This window comes from Ciona robusta, chromosome 14 (genome assembly GCF_009617815.1).
Source record: "Ciona robusta chromosome 14, ASM961781v2".
Classification (NCBI taxonomy): Eukaryota; Metazoa; Chordata; class Ascidiacea; order Phlebobranchia; family Cionidae; genus Ciona; species Ciona robusta.
In genome coordinates, this window is record NC_143248.1 from 6,231,404 (window position 1) to 6,253,630 (window position 22,227).

Here is a 22,227-nt window from a genome sequence, read left to right on the forward strand (position 1 = left end):
CATTGTTTGGCGAACAAACAACTTTATTTGGCCTTCAATTGTCAAGTTTGTTTTCCGTTTCAACGATAGTCGATAATTCACGGGTTTCAGAATCGAAGGTTTGTCGAGGTATTGTGACGTAATATAAACCTAATTGTAATACTAGAATGGTGTAACAATCGACTATTGTTGCGCTGTAATAAGAAGCGACATTCGAAGCAACGTCGATAGCGATGGGTTGTGGAAGCAGCAAAGTTAACGAACAGCAACTACCAAAGGTTAGTGTTTGGTTTGTTTGAAACTAATTAATCAAAGTTGTCGCAGATTGTTGTCACCCCAGATGTCAAGAGGAAATATGTGGGTGGGGGTGCCATCTTACCCCAACCACCAATCCTACCTGAAACCATCTTACCCCACCCCGTCCCACCAACCACAACGAAAAACGAGGTTCTTGCCGGGATTGAAGGCAAACTGACGTCATTGGACAAACATGCTGACAAAGTATGACGTATGTGATGACCTAGTATATATTACTGACGTCACAGTATACATTCAGACGTCAATAAAGGAAGCTTCCAATAATGTTGATGATTTCACATCCGGGATCTTCAGTGAGTTTAATAACAGGATCGTAAACGGGGAAGTACCCAAGTTGCCGACCATTCACGAGAAAGGTGGGTGTGTGACGTCATAATCATCCTTGTAATTTACCCTATGACGTCATATAGGAGGATTGTCAAGCATCTCGAAGCCGAGCGCTGTCGACAAGAACGCGATGTTGGAACGATTGTTACGTCAGCAAGAGGCGTAAGTTGATACGTCATCGTGTTATGACGTCATCGTGTTGTGACGTCATAATAATGTTTATTCCACAGCGAGGAAAAGATGCGAACGTTAGATAAAGATCGACAACAAAACAATCTTCAGGATAAACTGATGGAAAGAATGAAAAGAAAGAAAAGTCAACAAGTGGTAAACAATGTAACAACGGTGGACTCTGGTGACCCCATCATGAACTCTGGTGACCTTTCGTTGAACCTTGGTTTAGACCAAGCACCCAAGCCGCAAGCTCCGGTTACGAAGAAAGAAGCTTTGTATATGTGAGTTATTTGTTTGTTGGCAGATTTCCTACTTTTAATATCCCCATATTTTCAAGGAAGGAAAATATTTCGTTGTTCCGAGATTTGGAAACATACGCCGTGAACATGGAAAGGGTCGATTCTACTTTGTTTACATTCGATAAGTTGATGACGGATTTATTGATTGAGCAGTTGACCGACTTGGAAAAGGTCAGCCGTATTTGCTCCCATCCATGTTTGATAAATTACCCTTTAATAAATTAATAACCCAACCCAACCCAGGTCCGAATACTTTTTCATTGGATAACTTCTCAAGATTTAAACGCAATCAAGTTTCCTTCAGAGATTCCTGACGACACCCCACTCGGGTATTTACATTCAATCAAACAAGATACGAAGACATACGCGGCTCTATTCCTCCGGTTGTGCAGGTGACGTGGTTGCTTGTTTACTATAGGGGATCTGTTTGTGTCCTTGGATGTTTAACAGTAAACCCTGATAATGTTTATACCTATGGCGAATGGAACGTCGGTTCCTTAAGACCCCAAACGAACACACAATATTTATATTTGTTAGAGCTGCTGGGATTCATTGCAAACAGATAAGCGGTTACTTGAAGGGGGTTGGGTATCAACCTGATTATAAGTTTCGTGGGAAAGATGATCCGTTCAGGGGAAGTTGGAACGGTGTGTTGGTTGATGGACAGTGGCGGTTGATTGACACGCATTGGGGTGCTCGGCATGTTACAGGTATAGTATAATGCATAAATAGGTGTAACTTATTTATATTCGACTGAGTATAATAGTTATTGTTGTTGAACAGAAGACGACGAAATTGCCTCAAATAACTGGAGGACTGAATATAAATACGAGGAACATTATTTTCTAACTGACCCGGATCAACTCATCGCCACCCATTTTCCTGACGAGCCAGAATGGCAACTTTTGCCCAAAGTTTATTCGTTAACAGATTTTGAGGTAGGTTGTTTAATAATGAATACTCCCCGAATAACTTTACTTTTTTGCAGTCTACTGCCAAGTTGTGGCCACTATTTTACAAACTGAAACTTAGTCTTCTGTCGCACGGTGGCGGTGTGGTGTCGACCGACGATCGGGGATTTGTTCGAATTAAACTCGGTGTTCCAAGCTTTGCTCGAAGTGAAGCCAAGTTTAAGGTTGAGTTGCGAACAAGGAATCGACAAAAGGAAATCAACGGAATATCTCTGCAACAATATATATTCCATTACAGCCTCGCAAACGAAGAGGTTTATAAGATATTTATGGAATGCTACGTAATGTTATTTACTTTAACTATCGAGTTAGAATAACCATGGTAAAGTTTGGTGTAGTGTTACGTTAACCGAGTATATAAAGTAATAATATTCACAGGTTGTTGAAGCATACGTTCCAACTCCTGGGACTTTTCTGCTCAAAATATTTGGATTGTCCAAGAAATACAGCGAAGATAATCTTTTTACTAATTGTTGTTTATACCAGATTAATTGTGACGTAGTTAAACGTGGTAATTATGACGTCACACCACCTTTTCCTAAGGTTACGTCATATTATGGGCCGGGTTTGCTGAGTCAGCAGTGTGGTATCGAAACGCTGAGTCATAATGGTCCTATTGTTGATTGTGACGTCAGTGGTGTAGCGGAAGTGGTGGTACGACTGCCCTCTAACAGCGATGTGACGTTTACCCAAGATCTTCACGATGCAACATCAGCAAACCCCCTCCCAGACCATTCGTTTCATTCAATTCATGTTAATGGGGGGTGGTGTGAAGTCACATTTCTTGCACTACCGCCCTCTAATGGTTGTTACACACTCACTTTATATATCAGCACGAACAACGACGGGAAGTATTCTTCATTCTGTCATTACCTTGTCAATTCCAAAGTAGCTCGTGGAGAAGTTTTCCCTGCGGTCCCAAACTGTAGGGTCGGCGACATTGGGGCATCATTGGTTGGTATGAAGCTCGTATCATCTTGCCCCGCGGATATCAAGGACGTAACGAGTGGTTTCGTGTCCAACCTGATCCATGGTGACCTCACAATCACGTTCAACCACGCAGAACCATTGTTGATTATAGCGAACCTTTCAACAACGAACGACGAGACATCGGAAGTGTTGATTGAAACCTCGGGGTTCTCGTCAACGTTGGTTGTTCGCCCGCCAATAAAGTGGAACCAAAACTTTGTTTTGTTAAAAGTTTACGCGGCAAGAATCGACAAAACACAGAATATTCCATCAGTTTTCAACGTTTTGATGAAGTTTGAGAAAGATTCGATAACACCGACCCCCCTACACCACCCACCCACCCACATATGGGGGCCAAACCCAATGTTTCATCAACTCGGTGTAAAAGCTGTAACTTACGATAATACTTCCCCATACCTACCCACTTACCCACTCAATTCACCACGTAGGTTGTACAATGGTGGGGAAGATATGACGATCAATCTAACCCTTGTTCAACCCCTTCAACTACGATCGAAACTCATGAAGTTGAACGGTAATCCACAACCATGTGAGGATATGTCATTCGTGCGAACGTCACAACAATCCAACGCACATATCTGCACGAGGTTCAGTGAACCCGGGGATTATTCGCTGGTCGTGTACGGAGCAAACATGGCTGACGACGGGCAACAGTTGTCACCGATATTATACACCTTCATATCGGCCACAACGTCGAGCTCATGTATCCAAGCTTACCCTTCATCGCAGGGAATGTGGGTGAGGAGTGTGTGCCATCTTACCTCACCTATGGTTGGTACGATTATGAGGGGTGAGGAACATCCGGTTTGTTTCAAGATCGGGGGTTGGAGGGACGGAGTTGTGATGTCATATCCTGTTGTCATGATGTTGGTCGACGGGCAGCATGAGGTTGAACCGGACGTACATAACGACATCGATTACGAATATAAATATCATCCGAGTCCGGCCGATAAAGTGGTTGGCATCGTTGTGAAAGTCGATGAAACTTCACAGTCGATGTCGTACGTCTTGCAGTTCAAGATCGCTTGATTGTCGGAACAATTATGTTCATATATTTATTGCCTAAGATTTCTTACTGTGTTGTATATTATCAATAAACAATATTTCTAAAAACATATTAATGTTGTTTTCTGGCAGAATATTAGGTTAATGTTTGAGATGGAAAAATCTGAAAAACAAATTCTTTATAATTTGTTGCAGTTGTATGAATGGGAGGAACATGATGTAACAGAGGTAACTATGACATCATAATGATCACTGTGGGTTGCCATTGTCGCCTCACAACATAGGCGTACCATGGGGGGTGTCTAGGGTGGCTTGTCACCCAACTTTTAAAACGGGGGTGACAATATATGTTTTAGCAGCCCAGTTTTATAACTAAACAGATTTTACCCTGCTGTTAGGTGTCAAACAAGCAGAGCCAAAGTATATTGCATTCACCACATTAATCAATGAGGTTCCCTATGTTTGGCAACTATGAGTGTAACTGTATTTTAACAATGTCACCCCAGATTTTACCCTGCTGTTAGGTGTCTATACAAACAAGCAGAGCCAAAGTATATTGCATTCACTACATTAATCAATGAGGTTCCCTATGTTTGACAACTATGAGTGTAACTGTATTTTAACAAAGCCAAACCAGATTTTACCCTGCTGTTAGGTGTCTATACAAACAAGCAGAGCCAAAGTATATTGCATTAACCACATTAATCAATGAGGTTCCCTATGTTTGAATAATATAAACCCGTACACGCACAGAGCGAACCACTCCCCAATACAACCAAGGAAAGCGAATACGAATGGAAGTTTTCGTTATCAGGATGTGGAAGATTTGTGGCTGTGATGCAACAATCAACACTGGAGATAAGGTTTGTGACATCACAGATAGTTTATGACATCATAGTGAATAAGTTGGAACAGTATTGTTGTTCTACAATGCTATTGAATGTAACAATGGCGTCTGTGGTGTAATAATTGTATCTTGAATATTTCATCAACACAGAAACACTGAAGATTATTCAATCGTCGAAAAATCAAGTTTCGAAAATACTTCGACAAATCGAAGTTTAAGTTGGTCGCCAGATGGCAGTATTGTGGCTGCGTTGGTTGGTTGTAATGTTATCTTTATGGGCGACGCTGGTGTCATCTGTAGTAACAAGATATTGGTGAGTAAAACTTGGTGGTGTGATGTCATAATGACTTGGTGATGTGATATCATAATGACTTGGTGGTGTGATGTCATAATAATAGGTTTCGTAACTCGATCGGAATGTCGTTACGAGGATTGATAAAAGTGATTGTTTGCAGGTAAAGGAGCACGATGACATCAGCATTTTATTCATCAACTCAAGAACCCTGAGTCATCCTTGGGAATTATTGTTTTTGTTTAACTCTGGAATAATTCAAAGTTATTACGTTGATTATGACGGAACAATGGTTCCTTATCATGAAACAAACATTGGGGTGAAAGCCATTTGCTCTGTTTGTTTCGATGAAAAATCAAGGTTTGGAAAATTTTTTGTTTTGGGGTAAACTTGATGTAAGGGGAGGCAGGGATAGTTAGACAAACAATCTTGTGAAACAAATCTAACTTATTGGTTGTAATGTTTACTGATTAATGCAGTGCAGAAACTTCCAGGGTTGCCCTGCCCACCCTGCCACCCCAGGTTTGGCGCCTATAAGGCTATGATTGCATAACATGTTGGTGCATCTAACTATTATGACAACACAATATCGATTGTTACAGATTGTTAATAATTGGTGGAGAGTCGAACTTTACAAAGAACATAGAAATCAAATATTATGACGCTGGTTTGATGAAGTTTAAACTAACAAACGAACGTCCATATTATTTTCCTGTTGGCCAAACCAACCAAGCAACAACTGTAAATATGAAGTTATGTTCCCAAGTATTATTATAAACATCATATTCCATAGATATCGTCAGCAATCCATAATTTCCAGCGATCACGATATATTTACCTCGTGCTTAATATGATCAAATATTTCTCCAAGCCAAAGGTACAATAATACAGGTTCAAGTTATTTTTGATGCCATATATAACTTTATAATAATCTTTATTTTTGCACGATACCTTCAGATCCACATTTTATCAGTCTCCCCCGATTGTTCAAAACTAGTTTCATGCGATACAAACGGAACGATCGTTTTGTGGGAGTTTCCCTCACTTGACATTATTCGTAGTTGGACAAGTGATGATGCGATGGAGTTGGTCGACGGAGGGGCATGGGGCGTGCATGGTATACGGTGGTGGGGTGACAATAGTTTGGTGGTTACGTTATATAATGGGGGGTTATTAATAGTGGGGGTGGGTGGGGTTAGGTTGGTCAGTCTGGTTGGTTCGGGGGAGAAGTTTGCTCCAATGTTTGAAACAAGTCAAGTCAACAACGGGAACTTTCTTATATTTGAGGTGAGAATGTGTTTAACACTTTATGGGTTTTCGCACCCAAACTTTTATTTCACATTATCATAATTTTTACCAATAACGTGTTTTAACAACTTGTTTTGTTGCTAAGAAGAGATGAATAATATATATTATGACATCACAATGTACATTATTAGTGTAAAGAAGACGACGCCCATCACGACAATGACCCATTCTTACAAAACAATGACCATGAAAGTTGGTCGAAATATTTTACATGGAAATCAAAAGAAAAAAAGTTAGTTCAGGTTCGTTAAATATCTTGAATATTAATAAACATTTCCACAGAGTGAATCGCAAAGTTCAATACCAACTTAGTTGTTTCACTAAAACAACACCAGAGAAATTGTTCGCCCAGAAATTAAAAGTGAAAGAATACGGGGAAGCTTTGACGCTGGCCGAGGTTTATGGTTTCAACGTCGACCAAATTTACCAAAAGCAATGGTCGGAGGGAGATGTCACAGCGCATTCTATACAAGATTATTTAGTGAGTTGTATCACCTGTTGAAAGTTGGTTACGTTCATCCTGGATTATTTATCCACAATTCTAGATGAAAGTTAAAGATCATTTATGGGTGGTTCGTGAATGTTGCACGAGGACGCCGCAAACACTAGAGGGGGCGATGGAGCTTTATAAGTTCGGACTTGCGTGCACTGATGCGGAACAACTGGTCATGGATGCTGATTGGTTGGTTTGTTTGTTGTTTATGTTGTCACAATAACCCTTTATGACATCATAGTTGGAAGATATCTGACATCACATACGATTACGAGGAGTTGTATTATGACATCACAGATGAATTATCTACGATACGCTCAGAATACGAGGAGACTTGGTTGGCGGGGTTGGATTGGGAGAAGTGGGTTGATGTATTTGTTGTGTTGATGTATTTGTTGGGTTGATGTATTTGTTGTGTTGATGTATTTGTTGTGTTGATACAAGGGAGGGGGTGCAAATTTAATGGGGATAGTTAGACACAAATCCTGTGAAACAAATCTAACTTATTGGTTGTAATGTTTACTCACATAGTGTAAAAATTCCAGATGGCTTATCATTCTGATGTCATAATGTTGATTGTTTTAGATTGTCACCACAACAATCACAATTGCTTGGAAGCCGAAGAAAAATTCTGATGTTTTTTGACAAATTGTTCACGTACCAAGAATTGTTGGGGGGTTATGATGCAACAAGAGAGAGGTATGATCTCATAATGGCTTGTGATGTCATAATGGGTGTGATGTCATGATACAATCCACTACCAGATTTAATGGCGAAGATTTCTCAAAGTTTTGTTCGGAAAATATTCTCGACACGGCGGTTAAGTATTCACGAGGGGGAAACCCCCATGAGTTAATGATATTGTTCAAGTATCACGCAGAAGACTTGATGGAACACTGGTGGGTTGTTATGTTTAAGATATTATTTACCCTAACCAACCATACCCAGGTTGCCTCTGTTATCCAACCTTCCCGATACTTTATCACCCCACCAATATATTGATCTCCTGCCCCATGTTGTGGGTGGGGTTGGACCCCAACAACAACCATCGAAACATCGGGGCTTGGTTGATTGGAGCGAAACTATGGGTCAATATTCACCCGCGGGTCGCGGGGGAAAGTTTTATAACGAGAACAAAGAACTGACTAAATTCAGGTATGTATGATGTCATAGTGTGTTTATGATGTCATAATATCTTTGTTGACAGAGGTTCCATTGATGATGTCATAGCAACGCAGTGGTATACTTATCGTGCGAAACACCTTGACGCAGAAGCTCGGCAACTGGAGCATGCTGTACAGTTGATAAACTTTGGATTAAAGTTTGGATTTTCAAAGTTACAAAGTTTACACACGATGTTGGGATTGTTGTATAATCTCATATTTGAGTGTGGCTGCGATCTGGCTATTACATTGGATGAGTTGGAAGCAATGAAACCCACAGAACATGTTGATATGCTGTTGTGTAATGTAAGGAGTGTTTGGTTGGTTTGTATTCCATTGAATATTTTGTTTTAGTCGACAGAGTTGTCGCTTATAAACGACATACAACGATGGGTAACTCCCTATATTGATACCCACAATGATAAAACATTGATATCGAAATATCTTTTAAATACTTCGCAAACCAATATGAAGATGACAAGAGTTGTTGTAAGGCACGTGTTAATGTCGGTAAGTTGGAGGGGGGGGGGGTAATTAAACGTGTTTTAATTAAAGTTTATGCTTCGTGTTTTGTTCGCCAGAACGACGTCGAAGCCTTGTTTGAAAATGAAGTTGATTTTGTCGACGTTGTTGTTTCGTGCGTTCACGCGATGTTGGATAATCAACACATTAATGTTGCAATGGATATTATTGCTGTTTGTTTGGTTAAAATATCATCTATGACATCATTAAAGAAGGTTTGTGATGTCATTATGTGTTTGATTGTTACATCATAATGGTTTGTTTTAGTTGAAAGAAACGAAGGTTTTGTTGGAAAGTTTGAAAATATTATCAGCAAGATGTTTTTATTTAAACCCCGAGAAATTATTTTCCATTCGTGACGACCAACATCAGATTTCTATGTTGTTTAAAGCTTTCTTCACTAAGTCGGGTAAGTTTGATGTTCGTTCAACTTGGGTGTCTTGGCAAAGTTGGTTTGCACCTGGCTATAATGCAGGGGTAATGGGTTCATGGCTCAATGCTGCTACCATTGTGGACGTATGTGTCTTTGTGCAAGGCTTAGTGGTCCAAATTATCAGCCACACAAAAAAAAACAAAAAAAACATAAAGTGTGTGGGGTATGTGGTAACTTGTAAGCGGGCACGAGGTGTATGAAACAGAACACTCGTATTATAACGAGTGTTGTTTCCATGCGAGGATAAATATTCATTCAGATTAACTTTCAGTGGCCGACGGACAGCTGACGTTAGCAAAATGCAAGGATATCCTCGCCCAGGGACTTGGGGTTCGGAGCTCAATGTTTGGGAAATATAAAGAAGTTGAATGTTTGGAAACTTTTGTTCGGTGTTTGTTGAGTGTTGGTACTGAGGGTGGGGTGAAGATGGCAGGTGGGTTGGGTGGGGTTGGTACGGGGGGTTGGGTAGGGTTGGTACGGGGGTGGGGTGAAGATGGCAGGTGGGTTGGGTGGGGTTGGTACGGGGGGTGGGGTGAAGATGGCAGGTGGGTTGGGTGGGGTTGGTACGGGGGGTGGGGTGAAGATGGCAGGTGGGTTGGGTGGGGTTGGTACGGGGGGTGGGGTGAAGATGGCAGGTGGGTTGGGTGGGGTTGGTACAGGGGGGTGGGGTGAAGATGGCAGGTGGGTTGGGTGGGGTTGGTACGGGGGGTGGGGTGAAGATGGCAGGTGGGTTGGGTTGGGTTGGTACGAGGGGTGGGGTGAAGATAGCAGGTGGGTTGGGTGGGGTTGGTACGGGGGTGGGGTGAAGATGGCAGGTGGGTTGGGTGGGGTTGGTACGGGGGTGGGGTGAAGATGGCAGGTGGGTTGGGTGGGGTTGGTACGGGGGGTGGGGTGAAGATGGCAGGTGGGTTGGGTGGGGTTGGTACGAGGGGTGGGGTGAAGATAGCAGGTGGGTTGGGTGGGGTTGGTACGGGGGGTGGGGTGAAGATGGCAGGTGGGTTGGGTGGGGTTGGTACGGGGGGTGGGGTGAAGATGGCAGGTGGGTTGGGTGGGGTTGGTACAGGGGGTGGGGTGAAGATGGCAGGTGGGTTGGGTGGGGTTGGTACGGGGGGTGGGGTGAAGATGGCAGGTGGGTTGGGTGGGGTTGGTACGAGGGGTGGGGTGGAGATGGCAGGTGGGTTGGGTGGGGTTGGTAGGGGGTGGGGTGAAGATGGCAGGTGGGTTGGGTGGGGTTGGTACAGGGGGGTGGGTGAAGATAGCAGGTGGGTTGGGTGGGGTTGGTACGGGGGTGGGGTGAAGATGGCAGGTGGGTTGGGTGGGGTTGGTACGGGGGTGGGCTGAAGATGGCAGGTGGGTTGGGTGGGGTTGGTACGGGGGTGGGTGAAGATGGCAGGTGGGTTGGGTGGGGTTGGTACGGGGGTGGGCTGAAGATGGCAGGTGGGTTGGGTGGGGTTGGTACGGGGGGTGGGTGAAGATGGCAGGTGGGTTGGGTGGGGTTGGTACAGGGGGGTGGGGTGAAGATGGCAGGTGGGTTGGGTGGGGTTGGTACGGGGGGTGGGGTGAAGATGGCAGGTGGGTTGGGTGGGGTTGGTACAGGGGGTGGGGTGAAGATGGCAGGTGGGTTGGGTGGGGTTGGTACAGGGGGGTGGGTGAAGATGGCAGGTGGGTTGGGTGGGGTTGGTAGGGGGGTGGGGTGAAGATGGCAGGTGGGTTGGGTGGGGTTGGTACGGGAGTGGGGTGAAGATGGCAGGTGGGTTGGGTGGGGTTGGTACGGGGGTGGGGTGAAGATGGCAGGTGGGTTGGGTGGGGTTGGTACGGGGGTGGGGTGAAGATGGCAGGTGGGTTGGGTGGGGTTGGTAGGGGGGTGGGTGGGGTGAAGATGGCAGGTGGGTTGGGTGGGGTTGGTACGGGGGGTGGGGTGAAGATGGCAGGTGGGTTGGGTGGGGTTGGTACAGGGGGGTGGGGTGAAGATAGCAGGTGGGTTGGGTGGGGTTGGTACAGGGGGTGGGGTGAAGATGGCAGGTGGGTTGGGTGGGGTTGGTAGGGGGGTGGGTGGGGTGAAGATGGCAGGTGGGTTGGGTGGGGTTGGTACAGGGGGGTGGGGTGAAGATGGCAGGTGGGTTGGGTGGGGTTGGTACAGGGGGTGGGTGAAAATGGCAGGTGGGTTGGGTGGGGTTGGTAGGGGGGGGGTGGGTGAAGATGGCAGGTGGGTTGGGTTGGGTTGGGCCACGTTTTTTTTTCAACACTCTTACTCAATAATGTTAACATTGTTGATAAACACCATCAACGTTGGCAGGTTGTTTCATGAATCAACGGGCATGCGATACTTATAAAGGGAAACTACCATATAAGGTAAGGTTGCTACAAAATGGGGATTTCAACAAAATATTGGTTTAAAATTAATCCCCAGGATTCAACGGCTTTGGTCGTTTCTGCTTCCAATGAATATTTAGATTCGATCTCCATCGACAACAAAGAGAATAAAATGTTGGGATTATCCAAATTATGTTTGGGTTTAATAGAAGAACAAACATCGATTGTGAGCTGTCAATCAAACTTTATTGAAGCCATAGAGGTTTTACAAAACCTTGGGGTGGAGATCGTTCCAATTAAAAGTAAGATTTCTTTTTGTTTGTTGTAGATGTTTCAACCTTGTTTCTACAGTTCGACTTTGTAAAGATAAAATCGAAATAATCAAACAAGCGTTGGAAAAGCAAAGCTCGTATGAAAATTTGATTTCTATTTTACGACTTGGTGAATTGCTTGATGATAAATATTTAAACGAACGAACGAAGCTCCTCGTGATTGAACAAGCGTTGAAGGTAAAGATGACCTTTGGTATTATGTATCATAATATACCCATTGTCACAGAACAATGACAACATTCTTGCGAAACAATTGACGTTAAACTTAATGGAGGAAAATTTCGCTTCCGTCTCAACAATTTGTTCCCAACTTGGAGTTTCAGAAAATCTTGATCCAGAATTTCGGTAAGAAATAAATTGATTGTTACATCATAGTTACCATTGTTACATCATAGTTACCATTGTTACATCATAGTTACCATTGTCTTGCGTTTGCTGCCTCCCATTGTCCAAGCAACCACCTCTATGACATCATAGTCGCCACCAGAAGTTTGTTATCTGAACATTTCCATCACATTTTGCAGCCGGTGCCAAGTTTTGAGGTTTTATGACATTTCTATTATTTCATGGACATCATATTAACACATGTTGCACAGGTTACCGGGATCGTTCATGGAAATAAATCTTTCGTTGAAACTTTCCCGGGGCAAAATGAAACGGGGCAATATGAACCGGAGTTTTACCAAAGTATTGTTGATGGGGAAGTCCCTCGTAAGGTGATAATATGATGTCATAATGTTCTACATTGTGATGTCATATTATATATTATCCTACAGATAGTGGATCATTGTACAGGTTACGATTGCAATCCATATATTAACAACATAATGCATCGTCTTATACATCAACCTAAAACCATCAACATAGACATCTTACTACAAACTGATTTCAAACTTGGATTGTTTTGCATTCTATCACAAGAATATGATGTAAGTTTCCCCACAAACTAAAGGTTAATATTCACATAACGAATTTATATATCCTTAGCTACCCACCAGTATCGACCACCAGATTGCTTTCTACATACAATGCTTACAGGTAAGTGTATCCACAAGATAAATATCACCCAACCCACGTACCCACATACAGGCCACTTCCTCAATGTTTGATGTTTTGAACGAACCCTTGCAAATATATCGCGTTTCTCCACAAACTTTGACCAAATATGGTCGGGACATGATTCAAGCTAATTTGGAGGGAAATACCCGGGATGGAGAAGATCTTCGTCGCGTTTATGATGCGTACATCCAACATAATAAGGTGTCTGTGATGTCATAATGGTACAACATAATGATATTTGTCATCTTAGGTTTTAAAGATTTCATCGGCCAGCGTTGGTTTGGATAAAAATCGTTTCTTGACAGATGAGGAATATAAAAAATGCAGCGTTTATGGATTGGCCATGTAAGTGTGTTCGGTTTGGCCACGTAAGTGTGTACGGTTTGGCCACGTAAGTGTGTTTGGTTTGGCCATGTAAGTGTGTTTGGTTTGGCCATGTAAGTGTGTACGGTTTGGCCATGTAAGTGTGTTTGGTTTGGCCATGTAAGTGTGTACGGTTTGGCCATGTAAGTGTGTACGGTTTGGCCATGTAAGTGTGTACGGTTTGGCCACGTAAGTGTGTACGGTTTGGCCACGTAAGTGTGTACGGTTTGGCCATGTAAGTGTGCAGGGTTTGGCCATGTAAGTGTGTTTGGTTTGGCCATGTAAGTGTGTACGGTTTGGCCATGTAAGTGTGTACGGTTTGGCCACGTAAGTGTGTACGGTTTGGCCATGTAAGTGTGTACGGTTTGGCCACGTAAGTGTGTACGGTTTGGCCACGTAAGTGTGTACGGTTTGGCCATGTAAGTGTGCAGGGTTTGGCCATGTAAGTGTGCAGGGTTTGGCCATGTAAGTGTGTACGGTTTGGCCACGTAAGTGTGTACGGTTTGCCATGTAAGTGTGCAGGGTTTGGCCACGTAAGTGTGTACGGTTTGCCATGTAAGTGTGCAGGGTTTGGCCACGTAAGTGTGTACGGTTTGGCCACGTAAGTGTGTACGGTTTGGCCATGTAAGTGTGTACGGTTTGGCCATGTAAGTGTGTACGGTTTGGCCATGTAAGTGTGTACGGTTTGGCCATGTAAGTGTGTACGGTTTGGCCATGTAAGTGTGTACGGTTTGGCCATGTAAGTGTGCACGGTTTGGCCACGTAAGTGTGTACGGTTTGGCCATGTAAGTGTGCAGGGTTTGGCCATGTAAGTGTGCAGGGTTTGGCCATGTAAGTGTGTACGGTTTGGCCACGTAAGTGTGTACGGTTTGGCCACGTAAGTGTGTACGGTTTGGCCATGTAAGTGTGCAGGGTTTGGCCATGTAAGTGTGCAGGGTTTGGCCATGTAAGTGTGTACGGTTTGGCCACGTAAGTGTGTTTGGTTTGGCCATGTAAGTGTGTACAGTTTGGCCATGTAAGTGTGTACGGTCTGGCCACGTAAGTGTGTACGGTTTGGCCACGTAAGTGTGTTTGGTTTGGCCATGTAAGTGTGTTTGGTTTGGCCATGTAAGTGTGTACAGTTTGGCCATGTAAGTGTGTACGGTCTGGCCACGTAAGTGTGTACGGTTTGGCCACGTAAGTGTGTTTGGTTTGGCCATGTAAGTGTGTACAGTTTGGCCATGTAAGTGTGCAGGGTTTGGCCACGTAAGTGTGTACGGTTTGGCCACGTAAGTGTGTAGGGTTTGGCCACGTAAGTGTGCACGGTTTGGCCACGTAAGTGTGTACGGTTTGGCCATGTAAGTGTGCAGGGTTTGGCCATGTAAGTGTGCAGGGTTTGGCCATGTAAGTGTGTACGGTTTGGCCACGTAAGTGTGTACGGTTTGGCTACGTAAGTGTGTACGGTTTGGCCACGTAAGTGTGTTTGGTTTGGCCATGTAAGTGTGTACAGTTTGGCCATGTAAGTGTGTACGGTTTGGCCATGTAAGTGTGCAGGGTTTGGCCATGTAAGTGTGCAGGGTTTGGCCATGTAAGTGTGTACGGTTTGGCCACGTAAGTGTGTTTGGTTTGGCCATGTAAGTGTGTACAGTTTGGCCATGTAAGTGTGTACGGTCTGGCCACGTAAGTGTGTACAGTTTGGCCATGTAAGTGTGCAGGGTTTGGCCACGTAAGTGTGTTCGGTTTGGCCACGTAAGTGTGTACGGTTTGGCCACGTAAGTGTGTTCGGTTTGGCCACGTAAGTGTGTACGGTTTGGCCATGTAAGTGTGTAGGGTTTGGCCACGTAAGTGTGTTCGGTTTGGCCATGTAAGTGTGTACGGTTTGGCCACGTAAGTGTGTACGGTTTGGCCATGTAAGTGTGTACGGTTTGGCCACGTAAGTGTGCACGGTTTGGCCACGTAAGTGTGTACAGTTTGGCCATGTAAGTGTGTTCGGTTTGGCTACGTAAGTGCGTTTAACAACAATTTTGATGTAAGTATGTGGTTTATAAATGGGTGTTTCCATATTTAATCACAGGAGCCAGGATTTAGAAAACTTGTTGATCGCTGTTGTCCTATCCAAGTTGGAGGGTTGGGATGTTTGGGAAATTTTCGCTTCAAACATCGAGTATTTACTCACGGAGGCCCCTGTTTATGTGGAGGGTGATGTTATGAGGGTTGTTGGGGGGTTGGGGGTGTTGGGGGAACTTAAACGACATGCAGAAGATTTTATTGGAAGGTAAGTGTACGTTATATTCCATAAGTACTTTTTTACCCAACTGGTTTTTGTTGCTTATTCCCTTTTTTTAAAATTTAATTTGATCTTCGCTCTCGTATTCGAAAAGATAAATATTATGTTTACCTTTCAGGTTGAAAAAGAATGTTTACCCACTACTTGATGGAAAGGAAAGCGAGAAAATAATCGATTATTTTGTGTTGTTGGGTGAATGCGGGGTTCGTGGGCAAAAGGTGGGTTGCGTTACAACTACATTCCATCATTTAACTTTTGTTCAATAGAACCAAGTTATTGTTGACGGATTAAATGTTGATGTTGTTGTTGAATTATTGAAGAATATTCAACATTCAACAACGAACGTTGATTTCAAGAAATTGATTGAAAGTAAACAACATGTTGATGATGTGTTGGTTGGGATGGTCAACGAGGGAAATGTAACGGACATAGCGAGACTGTTGCCGCAAGTTAATGTAAGTATATGATGTCTATGTTTATATATGATGTCTATGTTTATATATGATGTCTATGTTTAATATATGATGTTTATATATGATATCTATCATCTATGTTTGATATATAATGTCTATGTTTGATATATAATGTCTATGGTTGATATATGATGTCTATGTCCAGACCAACATAACACGAAGCAACATAATGTTTTGGTGGGCAGCTCGTTACTTTTGGGAGGATACGCTTGATTGGAGTTTGGCTAAATGTCGCAAAAGGTGGGAAACGTGAAAGTTTTTGTTGAAATTTATTAATAGTTTGTTCCAAGGTTGAAACGATGCCAGGAATGGATTGTGGAGTTGGAGGCGGAAGATTTGGGGAAATTCGTGGAGGAGGTCTTGTTTTCGGAGGTGGGTTGGGGTTTGTAGTGGGTTGGTTATTCTAACAACTAATGTTTTCAGGTTGCTGTTGATTTGATGAGTTTTGTTGAAAGAGAAAAGTTGAGCGTTCAACTTCATAAGTTCGTTGGGGGGAGAATTGAAAAATCCAAGAAAAAGTTGGCTGGTTTAACAATGTTGTTCAATTTAATAAATATTTTTATAGAGATCAACAAAAGCTCTTAGAAGATGTCTGTGTTAGAATTCAGCGCATGAACGAACATCTATGTTTATTATCATCTCAATGTTTTGAAGATTTTCTTTCAAAGTTTAATTTCAACGAAAAAAAGAAATTTCTTAAATTATTCGACAATTCAATGTTAAAGGTTAGTGGTTGCCACGTATGTGGTTGTCACAAAGTTGTTACAACTTCATACCACCGTTTTGCTTTTAAACACAGAACCATGGGATGCTTCACGTTTATGAACAACTGATCCAACAATCGTTTCCGCGAGTTAAACAACTCCTTGCAATCGTTCCGGGAGAAAAACTTACGATACAAGATGTTATCGCGCATGTTGTTCATAGAAATATTAAACATGGGTAAGCTGAACAAACATGTTTCAACATAGATATCATATTAACCCCGCGCAGGGAAGGCAACTTATCAACAATTATTCAATCGATCGAAAACATCGGCGACGATTCGGAACGTTTGAAATATTTGGAACAAATCCACGCAAAGGTTGAAGATGGGTTGGGGAAAGTTGGGGTTCGAGACAAAGTCCGAGTGTTGAAGGTTTTAAACGAGGTTGGTTTAATCCTTGTTTGTTAAATTATTGTTTCATATATGATGTCTATGTTGAACTTGTCGGTCACCTACAGCACCACCAACTTACTGTGGATGAAAAAAAGAAATTTGTTTCGTTTCAAATTGTGGAAAAGATTCGGGAAAAATGGGGTGATGATGTCATTGGGGCAGATGATGATGTCATCAGGGCAGGTGATGATGTCATCGGAGCAGGTGATGATGTCATCGGGGCATTAGGTAATGGTTGATCGAGTTTTAATCAACGCAAAGTAACGTATTACTATTATTTTAATAGGAAATCAACGTTTTGTTGATTTGTTGCAACGTTTGTTGAAACTTTCGTCAACTTTATCAGAATATCAGACGTTGTTGAACGTTGTGGGGGCAAGTGGGCATGGCAGGGGGTAAGTGGGCATGGCAGGGGGTAAGTGGGTGTGGCAGGGGTAAGTGGGTGTGGCAGGGGTGAGTGGGTGTGGCAGGGGGTAAGTGGGTGTGGCAGGGGTGAGTGGGTGTGGCGGGGGGTAAGTGGGTGTGGCAGGGGTAAGTGGGTTTGGCAGGGGTTAGTGGGTGTGGCAGGGGTGAGTGGGTGTGGCAGGGGGTAAGTGGGTTTGGCAGGGGTTAGTGGGTTTGGTAGGGGTGAGTGGGTGTGGCAGGGGTGAGTGGGTGTGGCAGGGGTGAGCCGGTGTGGCAGGGGTGAGCGGGTGTGGCAGGGGGTGAGTGGGTGTGGCAGGGGTGAGTGGGTGTGGCAGGGGTAAGTGGGTGTGGCAGGGGTGAGTGGGTGCGGCAGGGGTAAGTGGGTGTGGCAGGGGTAAGTGGGTGTGGCAGGGGTGAGCGGGTGTGGCAGGGGTGAGCGGGTGTGGCAGGGGTAAGTGGGTGTGGCAGGGGTGAGTGGGCGTGGCAGGGGTGAGTGGGCGTGGCAGGGGTGAGTGGGTGTGGCAGGGGTGAGCGGGTGTGGCAGGGGTGAGTGGGTGTGGCAGGGGTGAGTGGGCGTGGCAGGGGTGAGTGGGCGTGGCAGGGGTGAGTGGGTGTGGCAGGAGTGAGTGGGCGTGGCAGGGGTGAGCGGGTGTGGCAGGGGGTAAGTGGGTGTGGCAGGGGTAAGCGGGTGTGGCAGGGGTGAGCGGGTGTGGCAGGGGTGAGTGGGTGTGGCAGGGGTGAGTGGGTGTGGCAGGGGTGAGTGGGTGTGGCAGGGGGTGAGTGGGTGTGGCAGGGGTGAGTGGGTGTGGCAGGGGTGAGTGGGTGCGGCAGGGGGTAAGTGGGTGTGGCAGGGGTAAGCGGGTGTGGCAGGGGTGAGCGGGTGTGGCAGGGGTGAGTGGGTGTGGCAGGGGTGAGTGGGTGTGGCAGGGGTGAGTGGGCGTGGCAGGGGTGAGTGGGTGTGGCAGGGGTAAGTGGGTGTGGCAGGGGTAAGTGGGTGTGGCAGGGGTGAGTGGGTGCGGCAGGGGTAAGTGGGTGCGGCAGGGGTAAGTGGGTGTGGCAGGGGTGAGCGGGTGTGGCAGGGGTGAGCGGGTGTGGCAGGGGTAAGTGGGTGTGGCAGGGGTGAGTGGGCGTGGCAGGGGTGAGTGGGCGTGGCAGGGGTGAGTGGGCGTGGCAGGGGTGAGTGGGCGTGGCAGGGGTGAGTGGGTGTGGCAGGGGTGAGCGGGTGTGGCAGGGGTGAGTGGGTGTGGCAGGGGTGAGTGGGTGTGGCAGGGGTGAGTGGGTGTGGCAGGGGTGAGTGGGCGTGGCAGGAGTGAGTGGGCGTGGCAGGGGTGAGTGGGCGTGGCAGGGGTGAGCGGGTGTGGCAGGGGGTAAGTGGGTGTGGCAGGGGTAAGTGGGTGTGGCAGGGGTGAGCGGGTGTGGCAGGGGTGAGTGGGTGTGGCAGGGGTGAGTGGGTGTGGCAGGGGTGAGTGGGTGTGGCAGGGGGTGAGTGGGTGTGGCAGGGGTGAGTGGGTGTGGCAGGGGTGAGTGGGTATGGCAGGGGGTGAGTGGGTGCGGCAGGGGGTGAGTGGGTGTGGCAGGGGTGAGTGGGTGTGGCAGGGGGTGAGTGGGTGTGGCAGGGGGTGAGTGGGTGTGGCAGGGGTGAGTGGGTGTGGCAGGGGTGAGTGGGTGTGGCAGGGGTGAGTGGGTGTGGCAGGGGTGAGTGGGTGTGGCAGGGGTGAGTGGGCGTGGCAGGGGTGAGTGGGTGTGGCAGGGGTGAGCGGGTGTGGCAGGGGTAAGTGGGTGTGGCAGGGGTGTGTGGGTGTGGCAGGGGGTGAGTGGGTGTGGCAGGGGTGAGTGGGTGTGGCAGGGGGTGAGCGGGTGTGGCAGGGGTGAGCGGGTGTGGCAGGGGTGAGCGGGCGTGGCAGGGGGTGAGTGGGTGTGGCAGGGGTAAGTGGGTGTGGCAGGGGTGAGTGGATGTGGCAGGGGTGAGTGGGTGTGGCAGGGGTAAGTGGGTGTGGCAGGGGTAAGTGGGTGTGGCAGGGGTAAGTGGGTGTGGCAGGGGTGAGTGGGTGTGGCAGGGGTAAGTGGGTGTGGCAGGGGTGAGTGGGTGTGGCGGAGGTGAACGGTATGTAACTTTGTGGTTGATAATATTACAGGTTATTCAATGACAGCAGTGAGATCATGGACAAACTGTTGGATTCGATTGTAAAGCAAGGTGGTGGGGGGTTGGTGGTTGGGTTTGTGTTGGAGCAAAATCCTACCCAGGAGGTAAATATGATGTCTATGCTGTTGATATGTGTTGTTTATGTTGATTTGTTTGCAGATGCTTGAAGCTGTTGTCAAAATTTTTGAACAAAATCAACAGGAAATATTTGCGTTGAAACTGATTTTGTCGTCGAAGCGACGTGATTGGTCAAAGCTGCGTGACATCATGAAAGGAGTAACAAAGGTGATTGTTACGCAATAAAGGTTGATTGTTGCGCAATAATGGTTGATTGTTGCGCAATAATGGTTGATTGTTGCGCAATTATGGTTGTTTGTTGTGCAATAATGGTTGTTTGTTGCGCAATAATGGTTGATTGTTGCGCAATAATGGTTGTTTGTTGCGCAATAATGATTGATTGCAGATAAACAATACAAACTTTGACGATGAGGTCGCGTCACTATTATTGGAAACCTTTATGACATCATCAACAATAGAAACATTATATTTTCGTGAAATCCTTAAGTTTGCAACCACACGAGGGGGCGAGGTGTCAAGGGAAGCGATGCAAAGGTACGAAGGTTTAACGCTCCAATGGTTTGTAACGTTTGTTGTCGTTAGATTTATATCGGAAACTCAACGAAGTGGTTTTGTTGTGGAAGCTTCAGTGGCGATGCATCGCTATTTAGGCGGTCATCCAACTTTCATGGTGTTTGGGTCGGCTATTCAATTAATATCTTCGTTTGGTTGTGATGAATAAACGTGTTTATGATGTCATAATGGTGGTGTATGACATCATAATAGGTCAAATAAAGAAGCGAAATTTAAAAAAGTTTTTTTAATAAAGTCAAGATTTGGGAGAGAATTGATGACATCATAATAATATACAATAGATATCATATTAACGTTACAGTGACGAGAAAACAAAGATAGAAACAACATTTATCTGCACCCACAGCGTAATACCCGCATGTCCCGATACTTATATCGATAAGCAAGTGAAGCCCGCTCCATGTACAACATGGATAACGTACCAAGTTTAATCGGAACGCAACATGGTTTCTTGTTTGTGGGTGATCGCGCGTGCATCCAACTTTGTATGATAGCATGGTTGGTAACATCTGTGCCTGTATATGGTATCTCACATGTACCAACACACCTACCAGCACTGTAACCTTGCGGACTTATTACCCAGTCGTATCCAATATCGGCAAAGTTAACATACATATTCTCATAATGACACGGTTCATGAGCCGACCTTCTTTCTACCTTATGTTTCACATTGCGTTTGGTTCTCACTGGAAACACTTTATTATTCATCAGCTCTTGAGCTTCTTCCAATCTTTCCAAACGATGATGATGACTTGTGTCGTCGCTAAAGATGACTAACGAAGGTTCCTTGTTTACCATCGCGTGTTGTTCGATGTCAACCTGCAACAACAGCATCAACCAAGGGACCCTCACACCCCACAGCCCCCACCTTAACACCCTAACCCCCACACCCACCCTAACCCACCATATCTTCATCCAGTGGGTCCGAGATAGTTTCGATTGAAACTTCCAGTTGATGCGAAGTAACATTCCTCCTCACCCACCTTCTAACCGCCTCTGTGATGTAAAACGTCTCCCAACCGCTGCTACGACCAATTATTCGCTTTGAATCCAGCAGTCTATAGAAACACCATTACCACAAACATACACCCCATACACCCCATATCACCTTCTATAGTTTGGTGAATCTAATTCTTCAATCTCAGCAACTTCAACAATCCGGTCTTGTCCAACAAAGCGGATTCTGTACAAAGTATTCACATCGTAATACTCGATTGTTGGCCCGAACTTTTGTCTTTCAACATTTGGCTGCTAACCTAACCAATCCACCCAACCCCCCCTAACCCCCAAACCCACCCAACCCCCAAACCCACCCAACCCCCAAACCCACCCAACCCCCTAACCCACCCAAACCCCCTATCCCACCCAAACCCCCTTACCTGTCTCGTTCAACCACTTTGTACAACCTTAACTCGGCCATTGTGACGTGTTCATGACGTGGCAATGACGTAATATCAAACACCAATAAATGCTTCCTTGGGCAGATCCCGCCGTTGCAAGCATTAAACCGTGACTCGTAACTTTGTTGGTCCCGTGATGACGCTGTAATGTGACGTCATCAAACTACGTCACACGTATTATGACGTCATACCTTGATTGAAGAAGCTTCGTATAATATTGGAGGATGGCCGCGTCATCGGGTCGTTTTCAAATCGTTCAAATAAATCCAACATAAATTGGGGATTGTTGCGTAATAACGCATTCGCTGTGACGTTTACGTTTGTTTCTACTTCTTCTATTGTGACGTCATACATGTCACCTGATCTTTTACTTCTATTATGACGTCGACTATCTACCTTTGTTCCCACCTCGTATAAAACAAACAGCATTAATATATTCATGTTGGCTGGTCGATGGTTGGCGGGGAATGGCTGCGTCTGCTCATTGCACGCCGAGTGACAGAATATAGATAATCACTATCAGTGAAACATGTGAGGAATCT

General features: G+C 45.4%; 3 protein-coding genes across 4 annotated transcripts; 2 read left to right on the forward strand and 1 right to left on the reverse strand.

Annotated features, from left to right (window-relative positions):
* The first annotated feature begins 74 nt into the window (after positions 1 to 74).
* On the forward strand, positions 75 to 4,175 carry LOC149725453 (uncharacterized). Of its 2 annotated transcripts, XM_089892464.1 has the most exons (11): positions 75 to 257; positions 304 to 480; positions 536 to 653; positions 708 to 786; positions 855 to 1,079; positions 1,136 to 1,268; positions 1,341 to 1,489; positions 1,635 to 1,807; positions 1,881 to 2,035; positions 2,086 to 2,322; positions 2,447 to 4,175. In XM_089892464.1, the coding sequence occupies exons 1-11, from the start codon at positions 213 to 215 to the stop codon at positions 4,085 to 4,087; spliced, it is 3,132 nt and encodes a 1,043-aa protein (XP_089748590.1). In that variant the 5' UTR covers positions 75 to 212; the 3' UTR covers positions 4,088 to 4,175. The 2 variants fall into 2 exon arrangements, with proteins under 2 accessions (XP_089748590.1, XP_089748591.1); XM_089892465.1 differs by having other exon boundaries at positions 139 to 653.
* LOC149725454 (NBAS subunit of NRZ tethering complex-like) lies at positions 4,121 to 20,505 on the forward strand. Its single transcript, XM_089892455.1, has 44 exons — positions 4,121 to 4,291; positions 4,817 to 4,926; positions 5,061 to 5,223; positions 5,366 to 5,562; positions 5,805 to 5,943; positions 5,996 to 6,079; positions 6,160 to 6,489; positions 6,642 to 6,742; positions 6,793 to 6,991; positions 7,056 to 7,192; positions 7,245 to 7,364; positions 7,589 to 7,702; positions 7,768 to 7,902; positions 7,952 to 8,158; positions 8,211 to 8,472; positions 8,521 to 8,676; positions 8,748 to 8,903; positions 8,956 to 9,097; positions 9,393 to 9,554; positions 11,418 to 11,473; positions 11,532 to 11,736; positions 11,786 to 11,943; positions 11,993 to 12,111; positions 12,182 to 12,308; positions 12,363 to 12,482; positions 12,543 to 12,695; positions 12,754 to 12,804; positions 12,856 to 13,026; positions 13,076 to 13,170; positions 15,242 to 15,442; positions 15,573 to 15,672; positions 15,721 to 15,909; positions 16,073 to 16,167; positions 16,218 to 16,299; positions 16,351 to 16,445; positions 16,493 to 16,652; positions 16,727 to 16,869; positions 16,921 to 17,077; positions 17,152 to 17,314; positions 17,373 to 17,481; positions 19,627 to 19,738; positions 19,794 to 19,919; positions 20,098 to 20,246; positions 20,295 to 20,505. The coding sequence occupies exons 1-44, from the start codon at positions 4,208 to 4,210 to the stop codon at positions 20,431 to 20,433; spliced, it is 6,273 nt and encodes a 2,090-aa protein (XP_089748581.1). The 5' UTR covers positions 4,121 to 4,207; the 3' UTR covers positions 20,434 to 20,505.
* LOC149725455 (bone morphogenetic protein 10-like) lies at positions 20,497 to 22,163 on the reverse strand. Its single transcript, XM_089892534.1, has 5 exons — positions 21,877 to 22,163; positions 21,665 to 21,827; positions 21,394 to 21,468; positions 21,190 to 21,343; positions 20,497 to 21,104 (listed from the first exon to the last, which is right to left on the reverse strand). The coding sequence occupies exons 1-5, from the start codon at positions 22,124 to 22,126 to the stop codon at positions 20,616 to 20,618; spliced, it is 1,131 nt and encodes a 376-aa protein (XP_089748660.1). The 5' UTR covers positions 22,127 to 22,163; the 3' UTR covers positions 20,497 to 20,615.
* Between the last annotated feature and the right edge of the window lie 64 nt (positions 22,164 to 22,227).